Here is a 20,181-nt window from a genome sequence, read left to right on the forward strand (position 1 = left end):
AGCAGAACTGGGATCCCCACCCCACAGCCTGCCAGAGAGAATCTATATTCAGATTAAACTCTGCCTGTCTCTACTCAGAAAGGAGCAGATGCAAAGAATTTCTTACCTTGAGGGGTGATGCACACAGGAAATAGAAATCACAGAGATGTAGGTGAGTTACTGAGTGGTAAACCCAGGAGGATGTCCTCAGCTGGAGGAGTGACTTTCTTTTCTTTCTTCCCTCCTTCCTTCCTCCCTCCCTCCCTCCCCACCTCCATTCTTCCCTTTCTTCCTTCTCTTCCTTCCTTCTTTTGTTCTTCTGTCTTTCCTCCCTTGACACCTCCTCCCCTGTTCTGTCTCCCTTCTCCATCTCCCCGCCCTTCCTCCTCCCTCCTCTGCCGCCCTCCCCCAGGAGTCTACACTGCCTGACTTGCACCCTTGTCTAAATCCCACCAGCTGAGTCTCCAAGGCACCAGCGCACTCCAGGACCACCAACTGCCCCAGCCTTTCCCATCGCCCTGTTGAAGATGAGCAGGGCATAGCCTCAGCTGTGGGCCTACGCAGCATCCATGCCCCTCCCCTCTCTTGCACTTGCCTTTGCCCTCCAGTCTCCCTCTTCCTTCTCCTCCATCCCCATCACTGGTCTTTATCTTCTCCCTCTGTCTCCTCCGCCCCCCCCCCCCCATTATCACTTCAACTTCTTTCTTATTTGTGCTGCTTCCTCTCATTGTATTCTCCTTCTCCTCTTCTTCCTGCTCCTCTTTTCCCTTTCTCCACTTTTCTTATCCTACCTACTTCCTCTTCCGCATCTACCTTGATTCATTTCATCAACTCTTATTGAGCATCCTGCCTGCCAGGTAAGGTGCTAACTCAGAGGATGCAGAAGGGAGAGTAGGCAAGATCCTGACAGGACAGACTTGTGGTCTATGATTTCTCCACCTCCTCTTTGTTCACCTCTTTTTTTCTACTTATTCCACTCCTCACTCCTCCTCCTTCTCTTTCTGCAACTTCTCTTCCCCCCCCTTTCCTTGCTCTCTGTCTTGGCATCTGCAGCCAGCCAGCAGATGCTGGGGTAAGCAGGTGAGCAGAGTCCCGGGAGGTTCAGGTAAAGGATCCCTCGGTGCTGCCATCCTCACGTGGCAGTCGATGGATGAGCCTGAGCGCGGAGACACATCTATCATGCCCACCTCCTTTCAGGGCCCCAGACAGGAAGGAAATGACTTTTGTCAGCTCTGTGGCAGCCCAGTGCCCCTGGCAGCGCCAAGCTGTTTATTAAAAGAGAAAAAAAGAAAAGAGTGTGAGTACGTCTTGCCATGTATTAGGGGAGCGATTCCAAAGCAATGATGCTAACAAACACGCCTTCAGGTAATCATAAAGGAGCACACCGGTTCCTTTGCCTGCCTCTGTCCAGCCTGTGACAGAGATGGAAGGCGACAGCCAAGAGATGGGACAGGAGGCAGCCCTTAACCATTATTTGAGTAATTAGATGCCAGACTCGGTGCCAAGGGCTTTTCTTTCATTCTCCTGCCCTCCCTGAAGCAGGCCCTGTGACCCTGGGGAGTATGGAGGGGGAGAAGTGCTTCAGGCAAAGAGACAGCGAATTCAAAGGTCTGGAAGCAGGAAGGGCTTGGCATGTCCCAGGAGATCCTTGTAGTTGGAGCAGAGTGAGCAAAAGAGCAGCTCCTAAGAGACGATGTTGGAGAGAGAGTAGGGAGTCTGCCACCCAGAAGAAGGGCTGAGGGTGGCGAGGAGAGTGGAGAATGGAGGTAGCTCGTATGGTACCACCACCACTGTCCCCCAACCTTGGCTTTGACTCTCCTTCCCAGCTCCTGCAGAGGGAATAAGAAGAGGTGGGTGGGCACAGCCAGCCGTCTGCCCTGCCATTCATGAAACCCTTCAACAGGGCCCAGCATTGCCATGGCAGCCTCCCACAGCTCTGGTCCTGGATCTGGGGAGCTCTTGGCAGCCCCGCAGCAGAGAGGCTTAGAGAAGGTGGAATCTCAGGAGGGCAATGTCTGTTTCTTCCCACTTCCCTGGAAAATGCACCCCCATTCTTTCCCCTCACCTCTCTCCTGGACATTGCCTCCAAGGGCCCTTGGCTTGGCTTCCTTCCCAGATGCAAGAGTCCATTTGGTCCTTGTGGGCAGTTCTTCTCCTTCTAAACCATCCTGTATGATGAATGGTGGAGGTGGCGATGTCACACTGTGAGGAACAAGACGCCTTCCTCAAGGCCATGCGCCAGAATCCCAATGACCCTTTATGTAGAGAAGGCTGAGTCCTACCATCGGCCCTGTTATTACAGTTACAGCAGCAACGCAGGCAGACATGTGGGCCTAATTACTAGAACCTTCCTGGACACCGCACTCAGCCTTTATCCAGGTCTGAGCCCCTGGCTTTGTCTGAAATGCCAAAACTCTGACACTTGGCACCCCTTTTCCTTCATAAATTATCAGGTTGCTGGTGGGTGGAAAGGGGGTAGCTTCCCTTAGAGGGGAGACAAATAGATTTTATTTATTAAAGGAAAGGTTGACGGACTCAGTCTCTCTCCTTTAAATGATGTCCTTAATTTTACAGTCTATAATTTCACCTCACTGCAAGCCTCCTACTTTTCAGGGGAAGAGCGTTTTTGGCTCAGCTGCTGCAAAAATCCCTCTGCACAAAAGACGAGCCTGGTGTATTCCCAGAATAGAAACCGTCTGTCCTCTTGTATGTAGTCCTCACTTCAAGATATTTCCATGTAAATCTTGCCCTCTTTTTGGTTGGCAGGGGGTGGACATTTTAACCCCAACCTGTGAAATAATCAGGGAATCATGGAACACGCATATTGAGATGCATATATGGGTCATTGACAATCAGAACTCCTGTTTGTTGAAACTGTCTTCTGGGGTCGACCCTAAAAACCCAAATAACCCTCCAAAGGTCCCTCTTGAGTCTGCAAGACCAAATTACTTATTTCATAGAAGGCCCAAAATGGTAGGTCCTATCGTGTCAGATACAACGCCTCATAAATCTAAGTCATCCATCCTAGCCGCATTTTAATTTGCTCAAACATACTTAGCCAGGTTTAATTATAGACAGAAATTGCATTTCATAAAGCAACAAGAAATCATTTACATGGCTTGAATTTGCACATTAAATCATACGGTTCATTTGAGAGTGCAGTATGGATGGCGCCTCCCAAGAAAAGTAATATTAGTGCCTGTGCTTAGTGGCTCTCACACCAATTGCGCAAATCGCCTGAATTGCACAATTTCCACTGACTGCATTTTTCTTCTTCGCATAGGATGAACAAAGAGGCTGGGGACACCGAGCAGACCCGGCCAGCCTCGGCGCTGAGCGGAGGCCGGGACGTCCACAGCAGGACCCCAGGAGACAAGTCTGCATCTTCCCTCTCGCTCCACCGACAAAAGTCCTGCCATTTGGGGGATGGCGAAGGGCTGGGCGTCCAGAGAAAGCCCCTGGAGCGGTCAGGAGCGCTCTCTTCCTCCTCATCCTCTAGGAGTAGAGACGCATCGCCACTGTCCAGGGAGAAGCTGCCCAGTCCTTCAGCGGCACTCTCAGAGTTCGTGGAAGGGCTCCGGAGGAAGAGGGCTCAGAGCGGGCAGGGCTCGGCCCTGTGCCTGGAGGACTGGCCCACGCTGCCCATTTACCAGACCACCGGGGCCTCGGCACTGAGGAGAGGCAGGGCTCGCAGTGACGACGGGGCCCTCGCCCTGAGGTCTGGGGTGACACCTCCGCCGGAAGCAGAGGGCGTGCCCGGGCCATCCACAGGCCTTCTGCGGTCGGCCAGCCTGAGATGCATCTCTTCTGATAGCCTGGAGACCACAACGCCCCCGCCCGAGAAGCTTAAGACGCGGTTCAGTTCCTGTGAGTCCCTCTTGGAATCGGGACCAGACCCTGGCAGGAGACTGAGCTCGCCCAGCCCCTCCAGGGACGGGCTCCTGTCGCCCTCGCTGCTTCCTCGGAGGCGGTGTCTGGAGTCCTCCCTGGACGACGCAGGCTGTCCCGACCTAGGCAAGGAGCCGCTGGTCTTCCAGAACCGCCGGTTCGCCCACCTGCTGGAGGAGCCTCACGGCAGTGACCCGTTCGGCTGGACGCGCCCCGGCCTCAGCTACAAACGCAAGACCAAAGTGGATTTCGCCGACTTCCTCCCGGCCATCCGGAAGCTGGACACTTCTTCTTCCTCCGCCGCGGCTTCCAAGGATGCACAAGACGCTCCGCTGCCTTCGAACCTCCACTTCGAGACGGAAGAGGCCGATCGTTCCTTTCTCTCGGGGATCAAGACCATTCTGAAAAAGAGCCCGGAGCCCAGGGAGGACCCAGCTCACCTCTCCGACTCGTCCTCATCCTCCAGCTCCGTCGTGTCCTTCAAAAGTGCCGACAGCATCAAGAGCCGCCCCAGACCCCCGAGGCTGGAGGGTGATGGGGACGAGCGCGCGTCCCCGGAGAACAGAGAGCCCGGGGCCGGGAGAAAGGAGGACGTGGAGAGCATCATGAAGAAATACCTCCCAAAGTAGGAGCCGGCCGAGGTAAGAGGAACAGGAGAACAAGGCGGGCGTCCCCAGTGTGGGAGCCTGAAGGATACCAGGGGCTTGCGGCGACTGCATTGAATGCCATAACTGATTTCTCTAGGGACTAGGCTGTTTAGAAGGTTTTAGCTGAAATAACGTGTAACAGGAAACAAAGCTTATCAGGAGCCTTCACATTTGAAAATACAGACACGTCAGACAGCAAGAGGGTCCCGTGGGACAAGGAAGACGCTGGACTTTTAAAAGTTCCCCCCTTGTCTTGTTTTGTGTTGTTGGTTCCAGCCGACCATTCCACCTAGGACTGGAGGAGCTATAAAGCATTCTGTTCGCATAATGACCAAACATTTGTATTGGTATCAGAGAGCCACAAAAGGCAAAGTAGGGGAGGCCTTAAATATTGTGGAGACCAGTGCTTGACTATGTATATATATAGAGAGAGAGAGAGAGAGAAACTGAGGCCCGCGGGGAGGGAAGGCCAGTGCCAAGGCGAGATGGCAGCAATGCTCTCCCCTAGTCCCATGCCTAATCCTGCCACATCTCTGCGATAAAGGCAGGCAGAGAAATTAATTTCTTGTATGCATTGGCTTCTATTTATTGCGTGTATCAGGCAGTCATTTAATACTCACCTTTAGTACTCAAAAGGTGATTAGTATTACTTATTCCTGTTTTGCAAGTTGACAAATTGAGGATTGGCACAGTTAAGACATTCCCTCCAAATCCACCAGGCAGAACTAGGATTCAAATTTCCAGAATCTACATTTTTATCTACATAACTTTTCCATGTGTGCATATGCTAAGCATCTTCATGGGTCAGATTAGAGCTGCGTTGATTGAGCTGGAGCTTTAAAACAGTTGTCCCCATTGACCCCCAAATTAAAGCAGACCTTAGAACCGTAAATCTGAAGGGGCATTGGAAGGTGCAGGCTTCAGTCCCACCAGTGGACAGATGGGGAGGCCAAGTCCCAGAGCAGCCTTGTGAAGGTCACCAGCTCGTCTGCGCAGACATCCTGACTCCCAGTTCCCATACTTTGTCCCGAGGCAGGGCTGGCCACCTGTGACCCCTGTGGGGCACTTCCACACCTCACTGGCATTAAGCGCTCCCCTTCGTGGCTCTAGACTGAAATGCAAAACCCCGTAGGCTGAACAGGAGAAGAGGAGCAGACAGTCCCTCCAAGTTCAGACTTTATGCAAACCCTCAGCCCAGGAGCCCCCAGCCTTCATAAATCTCCCAGTTACCAGACCTTAGTGTCACGGCAGCTTGAGGCTTAGCATGCTCTGTTCTCCAAGGTGCAGCCCCAAGCAGTCCTTCAAAAGGCCTCCTTGACCAAAACGAGCCACCCAACCTCCACTTGTGCAGACCTGATCCTTCAAGAGCCACCCTCAGCCCATCAAAAAATCATTCCCCCTTCCGCGGAGACAGGCTTGGACTGTATCAGAGCAAATTAATTTGACTTAACATGGCCCTTCTGTCTGCTCTCAATTACAGAGTAAAGATCCGATATTCATTTACATTATTATGCTCTCGGGGACAGAGAAAGCAGTTTCAAAGGCCAAGTAAAGGGCACACGTCCATAAGGGGAGCAGTCTTTAACAGAAGTCTTCGTGGAACATCTTGTCTCTGCCACTTTTTTTTGTTTAACTCAACTCTCCCTCCCCTCCCTGAGAAAGGCTCTTTTTCAAGGATGGTTACTGTAAGAAGAGAGCAGCTGCCTAAAATTTCTCCGGCCCTTTATTTCCCTGCTAGTATCTTGAACTAAGCAAGACAGCCCCACTGACCACATTGCAATGCACGTGTGTTCGTGGGCTTTGGAAACAGACCCCAAATCAAAGGTTGGCTCTTCCCCTTAGCTAGCCAGGAGGCCTTGGACAAACAGTGCAACCTCCCCTGAGCCAGCACATCCTCAGCTGGAAAATGGGATGATAATGCCAAGTCCCTAGAGTAGCCCTGTGAGTTCGCTGTGAACGTGTGAATCCATGGTACAAAGCCTGGCCCACAGCAGAGGGAATAAAGCATCAGGATGCCTTTCCCTTGGAAATGTTGGTCCTTCCAGATATTGGTCCCAAGTTTCCCTCCACTGGTTTCCCTCCTGCAGCTTACTCTTCTTTGTTTCTCTCAATGGAGTCTGTACTATAATGGCCTCTGGGAATCTAGGATTCCAGACTCTTCAACCCTTTCCAAACTGCCCATCAAAACTTCTCCTTCCTTTGTCCCCTTCATCAGCTCTGACCTATGTTCATTTCCAGCCTCCTGAGACCCAGCTGCTCTTGAAGCTTACCTGACGCCACCACCGTTCAGAGAGAGAGAGACTGACCAGGCCTCCCTAGGTGCCCTCAGCCCCAGAGCCAGCCAGCAAGGTCCCCCTCAAGAGGAGAGATGGGCCCAGCAGTGATGTAGCCCATGCGGTTGCAAAATAAAGTGTTGGCTCTTTGGCATCTGTGCCTTCTATCTGTTCTGTGACCATGTTACCTGGGACCTGGGGGGTTGCAGGTAGAGGGTAGCTGGGGTAGAGGGGTTCTGAGGAATGGGTTCAAACCAAACTGCTTGTAGTATCAGGTACATACTACTGTTTTTTCAGCCTAAGTGACTACATACATGGCCTTCTTCATTCTCTCTGCCTGGGCAGTCACAGCACAAGTGTCACCTCCTTCAGGAAGTCTTCCCTGCTGCATCAAGGTAAAATGAATCCTACTTCTCCATGCCCCCTTAATCCCCGTATTTACCTCTATCATATTTTCCTTATCTGTTTACTTACATGCACATATGTACATAAGTATGTGCAAGCATTCAAGAAACTCTGTGAATGAATGAATGAACCAGTGAACAAATCAACGAACCCACACACCCTGTATACATGTGTATGCAATGACATATAAACATTTCTGCAAATGTATGCCCATATCACACCCAAGAACCTGAGGACATCCTCAGTTACAGTTCCTGTACACTCACCTACACAGCCTTCTAGGCACGTACTTAAATCCACACATGTAACCTAAACCACATGTGTACACCTTCAAACTCCATAGTTTGTATACCTGCTTCTTCAGACATCCTTGTAGTACTAGTAATAACGAAAATATCTGCTCATGTTTACTGAGCACAGACTCTCTGCTGGCTGCCATGCTTTGAGCCTTTTGCATGTCACATCTCACTGCAACTTTACAGAAAGTCCTGCAAGGTAAATATGCTTATCACCCCATCATACCAAGGAGGAAACTAGCTTATGCCCATGTTTAGGTAGCGCTGCTGCCTCTGTCTAAATTCCCACTGGCACAGACTTTGTGTCCTACTTGAGATCGGCCTCCTTCCCCAGGACCCCTCTGGAGGATGGAACCACAGCTCCTGCCAGGGGAAGCAAAGTCCTATTTGTATCACAGGTAAGAGCGAGAGGGAGAGATCTCAGCTCTGACCATCTGTCAGAGCCTGTGGGCAGAAATGGGAAAGGAAGAGCCGCGTAGGGGGAGGAAGGCTAGAAATTTATTGGAGGCCCTTCCTGGGAAACCTTGTTGTCTTCCTGCCTCTCTGAGTATCTATGTCATGGAACAAGGGGCTCTGTTCTTTCTGATTAGGCATATTATCCCATCTGGTGAGTCTAAAGGCAAATGCTATTTGAGGAGCATCCCCCACCGACAGGAGGGATTCCAGCACACAGGAGAGAGCTGGGATGTGGAGGGGGCGGCCGGGTCGTCTGCAGGGAGCCACAGGTCCTGCCAAGCAAGAGGGCAGTACCCAGGCAGGCCACGGTGGCTCAGCAGGCAGAGTTCTCACCTGCCATGCTGGAGACCCGGGTTCGATTCCCGATTCCTGCCCATTAAAAAAAAGAAAAAGAAAAAGAGGGCACTACCCAAAAACTTAGCAACATGTGGGCAGAGGGTGAGGATGGGCTACGTCAAGGGCCCATACACTAAAATCTCCCAGGGATTCCTACAATGGGAGTTGGGTGAGTCTCAGACAAGTCATTTCTCTTGCTGAGCCTCAGTTTCCCCATGTGAGCAATTGGAATAATGGCTATGAGGAAATAATGAGACTTGAGGATGGGAGCGTGTATAATACTTTGCAAACATAAGTAGTATGTTTTATTTATTAGTAATGGTAGTTATTTTTCATGTAATGGTCAAATAAATATGTCCCAACCTCCCAGCTTGTTCCACAAACAGGAGTAATTATGAAAGTCAGGAAAGAACTCATACCACCTTCCTGGTTTTAGAGTTTCAAGGACATCTTCAAGGCCTAGAGCCCGTGAGTCTCCCTGAGCTCCTCTTCCTGTGTCAGCAGGAATAACTCATCCAAGCAATATTTGTTGAGCACCTTCCAAGTTCCAGGCACTGTTCTCAGCACTGAGGCTCCAATGGAAACCAAGGCAGAGACCCTGTGTTTCTGGAGCAAACATCTTAGCTCAGGAGCCAGACAATAAACAAGAAAATAAATAGACTGTCAAAGGGTGAGAAGTACTTTGAAGAAAAATAAAGATAAAATTATCTTGTGAGTTCCCTGTTAAAAATTTATAGGACATTATTTTATGAAGTACAGTTTTGTAAAGGAAGACACCTGCCATTATTCTTCGATGATGTACAGTGATTTATCCAGAAAGGTGAAATCCAAGTAATAACAGGAAAGTTTTTCTCATTGTTCAACAGTAAACAAAAATCCTTAAGGGGCTCATGGAAAGTCAATTTAATATCCTAGAAGATCACATCTGTCCCCCTGCTTATCAAACTGCCAAATCAGCCCAGCCAGAAGCAGTACCTCGAGAAGGTATGTATTCACATTAATCCTATTTCTTCCGAGAAGACTCCAGAAATCCCAGAGTGGACACCGGTGTCATAACAGCAACATGTTAAGCCCAACACACAGGATAGCAAGCACCACCCAAGCCTTCGTCTCTCCCACATCTGCTACCTGGGAGATCATAATGGCTGATTCTCTCTATCACTTATACCTGCTTGAGCTCACTGAGTTAACTTCTTTCTGGTCCTCCCTTTACTTGTCTGTAAACTGGATGTCAGGATTGCACAAGCCCCCGGCAGCTATGTGAGGGGTCGTGAGGCACTTAGTACAGTGATTGGCACATTGTGAGCCAGCAATAAATAGTGGCACCAGTGTCCTTTAGGTTCTGAGGCCCAGCCTGCATGGCCGTGCCCCAGGCTTCCCTGCTACCATAACCCAAGTTATTTCAAAGGTGAGGGTATTGGGGGTCATCCATCCATCCAGATTGAGTGGCTGCCCCAAGTATTTCCTCTTGCATTCATACCCTGAGGCCTTTGTTAACTGGGTACCCAGGTCTTAGAAGAACCTTAGACCACATCAGGGCTAGAAGAGAGCTCAAGATTATTTCGCAGGTGAGGAAATTGAGGCCCAGAAAAGATGTGTCCAAAGACACCCAGTAGCAGATGTGAGTCTAGCATTCAATTACCATCAATTCATTCAGCAGTTAGATTTTGAGTGCCCCACCCCACCCCACAAACCCAGGGCAATGTTGCAGGCACTAGAGATAAAGCAGAGAATGTAATAGGCAAAGGCCCAGACTTTGTGGAGATTGCAGTTTCCTGGGGGAGACAGGAAATAGACCCGGAAATAGATTCATGGCCATCCTCCTTCACCCCAACCCCACCCCTCCCCCATCCCCCGCCCACCCTCACCCCCCATCACCTGACGCCCCATCAACAATTCATCTGCCGTGGGTCATCCTCTTGTGTCTGCACCATCCCAGCCCTGCTCAGAGGCCCTCCCCAGACACCCAGCCCTGTCCCAAGGCCCCTGGCTCCCTGCACAGCTCAGGGCTGGGGAACCAAGGTTCTGCATTCTTTCCCAATCCCAAAGATTGTAAGTGACAGGAGAGGGGACACTGTCATTGCAACCAGAAGACATAGATGCTGAAGGCTGTTGAATGCAGCCACGGAAGACTCTGGATTTGACTGATGGCCAAGCTCCCACTGCCGTCTCTGGAAGCTGATGGACAGCCAAGGCTGATTCCCACCCCACAAACCTGGTTACCTATCTACCTGTCAACGTGGGCAGCTACCTTCATAGCATGGTGACACATGCTAAGCAGCAGCCCTGATGACAAGGTGAGACAGTGGCTTTGTCACTGCTTTTTAAGAACCACCACAGCTCCCATTCCCTGTCTGACTGTGAAGAATCACATACTGTGTTTGGCGATATTCAAACTTCACTTCTAAGAGGCAGGTGTTGAGGGCCCAAGGTGTGGTTTTAATCAGAGGTGCTGTCCTACACATCACCCCATACATTCTACACATGCGAGGGAAAATGAACCAAAATGCTGCTAGGTAAATAGCTGCTGGGCACCATGGTAAAGCTGTGTTGCTAGCATGGGGCTTCAGCTCGGAGAACAAAGAGGCCTGTCCAGGCCTTCCTGTCTCCCATCTCCCATAATCTAAAAGCTTGTGACTTCCCCGCTTTCAGCTTGTCTGCAAAGTAGGGGGCTGTGCTTGCCAAAAGGCTTTGGCCTTAGCTCCCTCCACCTTGTGCTCAGAGGGAATCTGAAGCAAAAGGGGGCAGGGGACCCAGTGGATGCAATCCTTTAAGGCACAGTGGCCCTGCCCCTGGTAAAACTGGGTCCAGTGGCTATCCCACACTCTGTCCAATTAGATTCACAATTCTCTAGTGCTCAGCTGGCAGGAAGAGGGACACTAATAAGAAGTAAGAGTTAAAATGAGACGTGAGGGCTGAGGATCCCTTTCCCAGAATCAGGCACTGAGGTTCAAAGAGGACAGAAATGTAAACAGGCAGAGCTGGGATTTGAACCCTGGGCTCTGACTTCAAGCCCAGGCATTCCTGTCAACAATACCATGAGCCAATTGATGGTTTATAAAGTGCTTTAATATAATTCAGCTTATAATTCAGGGCCCATGAATCAAAGCACTTCACTTTCACCGTCTCTCCCTGGCCAAAGCCATCCCTGCCTGCTTTCTGGGAGCTAGCCAGGCCCGGTCTCTAGGGACAAGCTTTCCATTTCTCAGCTGCGACCTCAAGCAGTTTACTAAACTTCTCTAAGCCCTGTTTTCTTCTTAAGCAAAAAGGAGTGGGAGAGGAACCCTGATTCTGAAGCCTTTCTAGCTTACAGGAGCATCGAAACAAGGATCGTCACACCCATTTGACAGATGAGAAAATTGAGGCTCAGTGAGGCCAAGTGGCTGAGCCAAGTTAGCAGAGAGGGAGCTGGGATGGGAGCTTAGAGCTCCTGACTCTTAGCTGAGTGCTACACCTAAGACAGTCATTTTCTGGCCGCCTTCCAGACATGGCCTGATGGTCCAGCCAGGGTAGGAAGAGGCTAAAAGGGATTCCAGCCCTGGCACCTCTGTTCTCAGCTCTGATCGCAAGCAACCTCCTTCAAAAGTGGGATTCGGTAAGTGAGGATGAGGAGGAAGGTTTTCTCATCGGTACCCAGACTGCTGTTTTGATTCTCTTATCTTTGAGGGAATCCAATTTCATGCCTGATGGATTGAATGACTTATACCAAATTGCCATGGTGTGCGAAGCCACCAGATAGATTTAAACATGTCCTTCTCAAAAACAGGAAGGTAATTGAAATTATTCTTGTCACTAGTGGTTCATCAGGCCTCTCAGTTGGAGCTAGGTTGTCTCTAAGGCTCATGGCCCACGGATGGTTGCCCACCATACCTGGCCATGGAAATTCCTGGGGTGAATTTGGAGGGCAGGGGCAGGCAGGGGTGTGGTCTGTGGCTGAGAAGCAAACACAGTTGGCAAAGCCTTGCTGATCCTAAAGCACAGGAATTAGCCCACTAGAGTTGAGATCCACCTGGGTGTCAGTGATGACATCCAGCAGCCAGTAACTGTTTTGGTTTGCAAGCTGCCAGAGTGCAATACACCAGAACTGAAATGGCTTCTATAAAGGGAGTTTAATAGGTTGCAAGTTCACAGTTCTAAAGAAGTGAAAACGTCCAAATTAAGGCACTAATAGAAGGTTATCTTCACTCAAGAATGGCCGATGGGTCAGGAACACCTCTGTCACCTGGGAAGTCATGTGGCTAATTTCTGCTGGTCCCTTGCTCCTGGGCTCTGTGATTTCAGCCTCTGTTCCTGGGGGGCTTCCTTGCTTTGCTTCTCCAGGGCTGGCTTTCATCTCCTGGCTTCCCTTGGCTCTCTCCAGGTTCTGGCTTGCTGAATGTCTCAAGGTGACATCTGCTGGGCTCCAAGCATCTCCAAAGATCCGTGTCTCCGTTCTCCCAGTGTCAACATCTGTGTCAGCTCTGCTCAGAAATTTCTGTCAACTCTGTCATTTCTGAGGTTTCTCCAAAATGTTTCCCCTTTTAAAGACTCTAGTAAACTAATCAAGCCCCGCCTGAAATGGGTGGAGTCACATCTCCATCTAATCAAAAGGTCACACCCACAATTGGTTGTGTCACACCTCCGTGGAGATAATCTAATCAAAAGTTTCCAACATGCATTATTCAGTCAGGATTAAAAGAAATGGCTGCTCCGACAAGATTGAATCAGGAGTAAAATATGAATTTTCTGGGGTACATAATAGTTTTAAATTGGCACAGTAACTCCCTGTGTCTTGATTTTCTCATCTGTGAAATGCGGACAAAGATCCTGGATGGCTGCTTCATCCAGGGGATTAAAGGAGACCTACATGTGTGTTCTGTGCAGTGCCTGGTGCATAGTAGGCCTTCAGTAACCTCTGTGTCCCTTTCTTGCACTAGGCTTTTCTCCCAGCCTCTCCACGCAAAACCTTCCTGATGCTCTTAGGGCCTGTTTTCCAGAACCCCAGGGGAGCCATTCTGTTCCATCGAATGGGGAATATTTACATTTTCCTCTCTAAAGGCAAATGATTTCTTAGAGATGCCCAATTAGTTCCCTGTTTGTCCAGCAAACCAGAACAGAGATGCTTGAGGGCTGTAATAATCACGACCGTGCCTCTCCCAGCTCCACTTTAAAAAGCCAGTCGTTCCTTTCACTCCTGCTCTTGCCTTCTTCATGCCCTCGTTCATCTCATCCATGAATTCATTCAGCAGATGGATTAAATACCTGTTATGTATCAGGTGCCATGCTAGAGTTGGGGAACCACCCAGTAGCAGGAGAGTGAGCTATGCTCAGGAGCTCACGGTCTGGTGGCTACAAGACAATGAGTATAAGAGTCAACCCCTGGGCCCAATGCATAAAAACACAATAGTAATTACAATAGCTTACATTTCTTTTTTTTTATTGAGCTCGAATTTATAGGTAGCAAAATGGTCAAATCTTTTGTGTACCACTTAATCTATTTTGACCAACACTTATCAAGACAGAATTTGTTTGGTTGGGTTTTTTTTGCATGGGCAGGCCCCAGGAATCGAATCTGGGTCTCTGGCATGGCAGACGAGAACTCTGCCTGCTGAGCCACCGTGGCCCACCCAGGACAGAGTTTTTATCACCCCAGAAAGTTCTCTCACCCCTCTTTTCAGCCAATCCCTGCCTCCAAGCAACCACCATCTTGTTTGTATCAACACAGGTTAATGTTGCCTTTTCTAAAATTTCATTTAAATGAGATCATACAAAGCACACTTTTTGTGTTAAACTTCTTTCATTCAGCAAAATATTTTTCAGATTCATCTATGCCATGACATGCATCAGTCACGTATTTTATTTATTTATTTATTTTGGCACGGATAGGCTCCAGAAATTGAACCCAGGTCTCCGGCATGTCAGGCGAGAATTCTGCCACTGAACCACCTTTGCACCACCCGGTCATTTATTTTTTAATTGCTGAATAAATATTTCATTGTATAAACATGCCACAGTCTGGTTTTTTTTGGCATGGGCAGGCTCTGGGAACCAAACCCGGGTCTCCGGCATGGCAGGCGGGAACTCTGCCACTGAGCCACCGTGACCTGCCCACCCACAGTCTTTTTCATCTGTTTTCCTCTGGCTGGATATTTAAATTGTTTCCAGTTGGGGGATTTTAGAAAGAAAGCTGCTATACACATTTGTTTGGAAGGCATTTTATGGATGGTTATTTTAATTTCTCTTGGATGAAATCCTAGAAGTGAGTTGTGGGGTCATGGGGTAGCTGTATGTTTAACTTCCGGAGAAACCACCAAACTGTTTTCCAAAGTGATTTGCCATGTTACGTTGCCACCCACAGCGTGCACGCATGCCAGCAGCTCCACGTCTGCACTCATGCTTGGTGGTGATGATCTTTCAATTTTAGCCACTCTGGCGGATGTGCAGCAGTATCTCATTGTGATTTTAATTTGCATTTCTTTGAAGACTAATGACACTGAACACTTTTTCTTGCGCTTACTGGCCATTTGCCTGTATCCTTGTACGAAGCAACAGTTATCCTTTTTTTTTATTGGATAGTTTGTTCTTATTATTGAGTTGAAGAAATTCTTTATATGTTGTGGATCAAGTCCTTTGTCAGATATGCGTTTTGTGACCTTTTCTTCCAGTCTGTGGCTTGCCTATTTATTCTTTTTAAAGGTGTATGTGATGGTTTAGAGGCTTTGTAGACCCCAGAAGATCATTTCCTTAAAGCTAATCCATTCCTACAGGTGTAAGCCTATTGTGGGTGGGACCTTTTGATTAGATTAATTCAGTTAAGGTGTGCTCCAGGTGGATTTTGATCCTCTTACTGGAGTCCTTTATAAAAGGATAAAATTCAGAGGGAAAGCCACAGAAGCAAGATGATGAAAGCAAGGAAGCCTGGAAGAGAAGGGGGAGACCAGCAGACGCCACCTTGTGCCTTGCCATCTAACAGAGGAGCCCAGGTTCCGTCTTGATGATGCCTTGATTTGGACATTTTCACGGCCTCAGAATTGTAAGCTCGTTAACAAATTCCCATTGTGAAATATACCAGCCCATTTCTGGTATACTAGCCCATTTCTGGTATGTTGCATTTCGGCAGCTTTAACAAACTTAACTCAGTGTATTTTGATGAGCAGAGGATTTTATTTTTTACAAAGCGTAATCTTTTATTTCTTTTATGGCTCGTGCTTTCGGAGCCCTTTTCAAGAAATATTTTTCTACTCAAAGGCCATGAACATATCCTGATTTTTTTCTTCTAACAGCTTCTCGTTTTAGCTTTCATGTTTAAATCTATGATCACTATACCAGGGAATGTGTCAAGTGTTTTAACATGGAGCAACTTATTTAGTTCTCCTTAACAATTCCGTGCAGTAGGTGTAGACATTATCTCTACTTTTGCCTATATATGAACTCTCAATTAGATCTCTAATCGTGTTCTTTCATTTATTCCCTTGCTTGTTCCACAAGTATTTGTCTAACTTCCACTTTTGAGTTCAGTGGAATTACAATTGACCTACATGTTCTCTGAATCAAGAGAACCTAGGATACACAGGGGAGGCATATAAGGAGAGGAAATACATGGCCCAAGGCTCAGTGGCCAGAGACCATCTCATTGAGTTGGTTTGTCCAATGGTCAAACTGCAGCAATGGCTCTAGTTCCTCACCTCTCCCAACAGCCTTGCTTTGTCACGTGACCTTGGAGTTCCTACCATAAAGGTAGAATGTTACCTTCCCGGTGTGACTTGTTTTAGCCACTGAGTTGAGGCAGAAGTTCAAACCAACGTCTCAAGGGGGCTTGCGTGTTTCTGCCTTGCTCTCTTAAGCCTTTGGGGTCCACCCTGAGAACATCCCTGTGCTGGCCTTCTGGTGGATGAGAAACACGTGGAGAAGAGCTGGCTCACCCTTCTCGTCCAGCTGAGGCCATCCTAGATCAACTGGCAGCAGGCCAGCTAATCCGTCAGCCCCCAAAGTGCTGGGCCATCGAGGGAGTTAGGAGTGTAAGATGATTGGGGTGGGGGTGGGGAAGGAGGTTAACACCTGTGAAAGCGAAGCAAAACTGGGTGGGGAATGACTTCAGACCACCATGCATATCTGACACCTATGAAAGGAAGGAGGAAGCGGGATTGTACAGAGCCTCAGACCGCAATGCCAATCTGATGAAGTCTCAGCCAACCCAAAAGAGCACTCTGGAGTAAAGATTGCCCTCCATAAGAGTCAAGCATTGGGCAGAAATGGCTGGGCTGTGTCTCCTCTGCTTGAAAACTGAAGGCACCATTAGCTGGAGGTTGTCCTATAACAACATTCCTTGCAGCTGATCAGACAAAACTTTTTCAATCTCCATGGCTGCCCTGCCTGTCATGCCAGGCAGGTGAGAAAGCTCAGCGGGGACCTGCAGAGCCGAGACACTTAGGCAACCACCCCAGACATGTGAGCCCTAAACACTAGTGTATGCCAATGGGCTTTTGTGAATGTTGTTAAGCAGTGCTTTTGTGGCAATAGGTAACTGATGCCCTGAGTTCATTCTGCTTTCAGCTAGCAGACGTTCTCACTTCTCACTGGAGATGGATGAAGCCTCTGCTCCCATCAAAAATCAAAAAATAAAATAAATAAAAGTGGTTATTCATGGTGGGCGTGCCTGGCACTACCAGGCAATCCATTTCCATTTAATAATGTCTGTTCTTACGACTTCATTAAGTATCAATTTGTAACGATTAGGGCAATTGTGGCACTCCAGCAGCTGTCTGGGGGCAGTTTTTATGCAGCCACTAAAATACAGCAACTGGCAGAAAACCTCAGAATTCACGCATATACATGGATGCGCTTGAGGCTTGGGGGTGGGAAATGGGATTGTTAGCTGGCGTGCCTTGAATTTGCAGAAATGCCGCAAATACTCGCCTTTACGGAAGGGAGGCACTTTCAATTCTCACTAGTGTTAACTCTCAGAATTATTCTGTAAAGGGGCACCATAATGCATTTGAAAGGCTCAGAATTGCCCTCAAAAGCCCCTCCTATGTATTTCCCACTGACACCTTCAGTTCCTCCCTATTCTCTCCTTTTTTTAATCCGTCAGAGGTCTGTTGACTATATCTCTAAAATGTGCCATACAGGCCCGTGCCCTTCCACCTCCACTACCTTGTCGAGCTACCATCATCTCTGACCTGGGTGCTGTGGTCACCTCCACTGAGACGGAATTTCCCAGCCCCTGACAGTCTGACTAGCCACCAGTGATCTGGTTAAAATCAAGGTCAGATTAAGTCACCCCTCTGCCCAAAGTTCTTCTGTGGCTTCCTACCTCACTCCAAGGAAAGTCTAAATCTTTACAATGGTGGTTTCCTTAAAGGTTTCTATGAAACAAGCCACATCAAAACTTAATGGCTTAGAACCTCAGCCAAAACCCTTCCAGCCAGTCCTAAAGAATTCCTAGGGCAATATATAAGATTCTACAAAGGTTCCATGCACTAGGGTAACTTTCCAGAGACCTGCAACCTCCAGATGGGTCCCTGGACCAGATAAGTCCTAAAACCTAGAGGACCCAGCCTCTCCAGAACATCAGCTAGTTCCAGCTCCCTACGCCATTTTATTGACAGCCCCTTCCAATATGAAAAAGTTATAATTGGCCTAGCCCAAATACCCCTAAAGAGTGGGAGAAAGATCAAAGGTGATGGTGGAGTTATACAGAGAAGGTAGGGTTTAACAAATGAGTATAATTGCTGAAACATTGTATTGATGTTTCTTTTAGTCTCCAGTATCTAAGAGCAGCTAGAAGGAAAAACCTAAAATTGTGGAATTGTAACCCATACCAAACTCTGAAACTGTTCTACAACTGTTAGGCTGTGCTTTGAAATGTATTGCTTTTTTTGTATATATCTTATTTTTCACAAAAAAAAAGTTGATTGTGATAACAAAAAAATATTTAAGCCTTCTAGCCTCCTATATTCTAGAGCAGCTAGAAGGAAAAATCTGAGAGGATGGTGTGGTAGCTCATGACAAACTCTGGGATCTGTCCTGCAACTACTTGTTGAAGAGTGCTTTGAAAACTATTGTTTTTTTTTTTCTTTCTTTTATTTGTGTATATGTTATATTATACAATTAAAAGAAACTTAAAAATTTTTTAAAAAACAAGCTTAAAAAAAACTTAAAACAGCTATCTATTACTTCTCACAGTTCTTCAGTTCTTCTCCTTCATGTGCATGGGCTGGGGCTCTGGGACAGTTGGAGATTCCCGAATGACCTCCCTCATGTGGCTGGTATTCAGTGCTGGCTGCTGGCTGGAGCTCAGCTGGGGCTCTCAATTGGGTGCCTAAGTTTTCTTCCTCCCACAGAACTGCCTGGGGTTCCTCTCAACGTGCTGGCTGAGCCCGGGTCCAAGTCTCTCTCACAGGCAGTGAGAGTAAGAGCCTAAGGGCTCTTAAGGCCAAGCCTTAGGAATCACACAGCAGAACTGCTATTGCATTCTGTTAGTTGGCCCATTTGTGTTGCAGTAAGGGACTATAAGAGGGCATGAAAATGGATGGATATTGTTCATGGGGGGGACAGGGGGCAGCTGATCTAGCCTTGTACTGTCCAATCTGGTAGCACTAGACACATGTAGGCATGGAGCATTTGAAATATAGCTCATCCAAGCTGAGATATGCTATAAACATAAAATATATACCAGGTTATAAAACTACAGTATGAACAAAGTAAAATGTATCATTGATAATTTTATATAAAATGTATATTAATATTTAAATATTATATAATTTATAATTATCGGTGATAAAACATATATATATAATGTTATATACTTCATATATAATTTTGTTACAGGTTGAAATGATAATATTTAGGATATCCTGGGGTTAAAAAGGAAATATTAAATATAATTTCACCTCTGTATTTCTACTCTTTTGAGTATCTAGAAAAATGTTTCAATTCATAAGTAGCTTGCATTCTATTTCTATTGGATTTGTGCCGCTTGAGCCCCTACCTGCCTCTCTGGGTCTAACGCCACGCTGCTTTCAATCACCAGCGCCTGCTACGCTGGTCGCCTATCAGTTCCTTCCTTGCCTCTGTTCCTTTCCCCATGCTGTTCCCTGTGCCGGGAACGCTCTTCTCCCTGAAATCCACATGGCTGGCTCCTTCTCAACCCTCAGATCTCAGAGCAAACATCTTTTCCTCCCAGAGTCTAAGGCTCTCCTTGTTACTTTATATCCAATCCTCTGCTTATTTTTCTCATGGCCTGTGTCACAAGTTGTACTTTATTTATTGGACTGATCATTTATTATCTGTTTCACCCACGAGTCAGTAAAATCCACAAGGGCAGGAATGTTTTGCCATCACAAAGCAGAAACTCAAAATACAGTTATTAGATGAATGCCCTGAAAAGACTTGAGGCATGGGCTGACGAGTTGCCAAACTCTAGACCAATGAGATAAATGTAAGGGGAACCCCCAGGTCCTAAAACCAGGGCTTAGTATTTACAAGTGGTGCATTGGTATTAGTATTATTTGAGGCAAACCCTTTAACTTACAGATAGGAGCTGTTTGTCTCGTCCCAGAGGCTCGGTGGCTACCTGGCTGGTAATTGAAGACCTGCAAGGAATTTTCCGATCCAGCAGGTGGGAGGGAAGCCCCATCTCTGCCATCTGCCTACAGAGACTTTCTCCAGTAGTAGAAGTGAAAGTGGAGCAGAAATCCACAGACTTACTCCCTGTTGGCTTTGCCCTGGAGAAACAAAAGAAATCACCATTTTCTATCATCGTTTTCAGGGCTAGAGATACATGGTTGATGCTCAAGATTGTTAGAGTGTTTGCTTGACATCTCCCTCCACTATTGTAAAAAGGAAACCTGGAAAGAAACTGATAGATTTGGGTAGGGTCATGCCAGGCTTTTGGGAAAGGAGGTGAGTGATGAGTAGCTC

At 47.7% G+C, this 20,181-nt stretch overlaps 1 protein-coding gene across 4 annotated transcripts in view; it reads left to right on the forward strand.

Moving 5' to 3' along the window:
* MYO18B (myosin XVIIIB) overlaps positions 1–6,941 on the forward strand; it is a 242,511-nt gene extending 235,570 nt beyond the window's left edge. For all 4 annotated transcript variants that reach the window (XM_077160698.1, XM_077160699.1, XM_077160696.1 and 1 more), the window contains exons 41-42: positions 3,263–4,508; positions 6,753–6,941. In XM_077160698.1, coding sequence (XP_077016813.1) covers positions 3,263–4,496 — 1,234 coding nt within the window. In that variant the 3' untranslated portion in view covers positions 4,497–4,508; positions 6,753–6,941. The remainder of the gene's footprint in view (positions 1–3,262; positions 4,509–6,752) is intronic.
* Positions 6,942–20,181: the final 13,240 nt, after the last annotated feature.

This window comes from Tamandua tetradactyla, chromosome 5, assembly GCF_023851605.1.
Source record: "Tamandua tetradactyla isolate mTamTet1 chromosome 5, mTamTet1.pri, whole genome shotgun sequence".
NCBI lineage: Eukaryota > Metazoa > Chordata > Mammalia > Pilosa > Myrmecophagidae > Tamandua > Tamandua tetradactyla.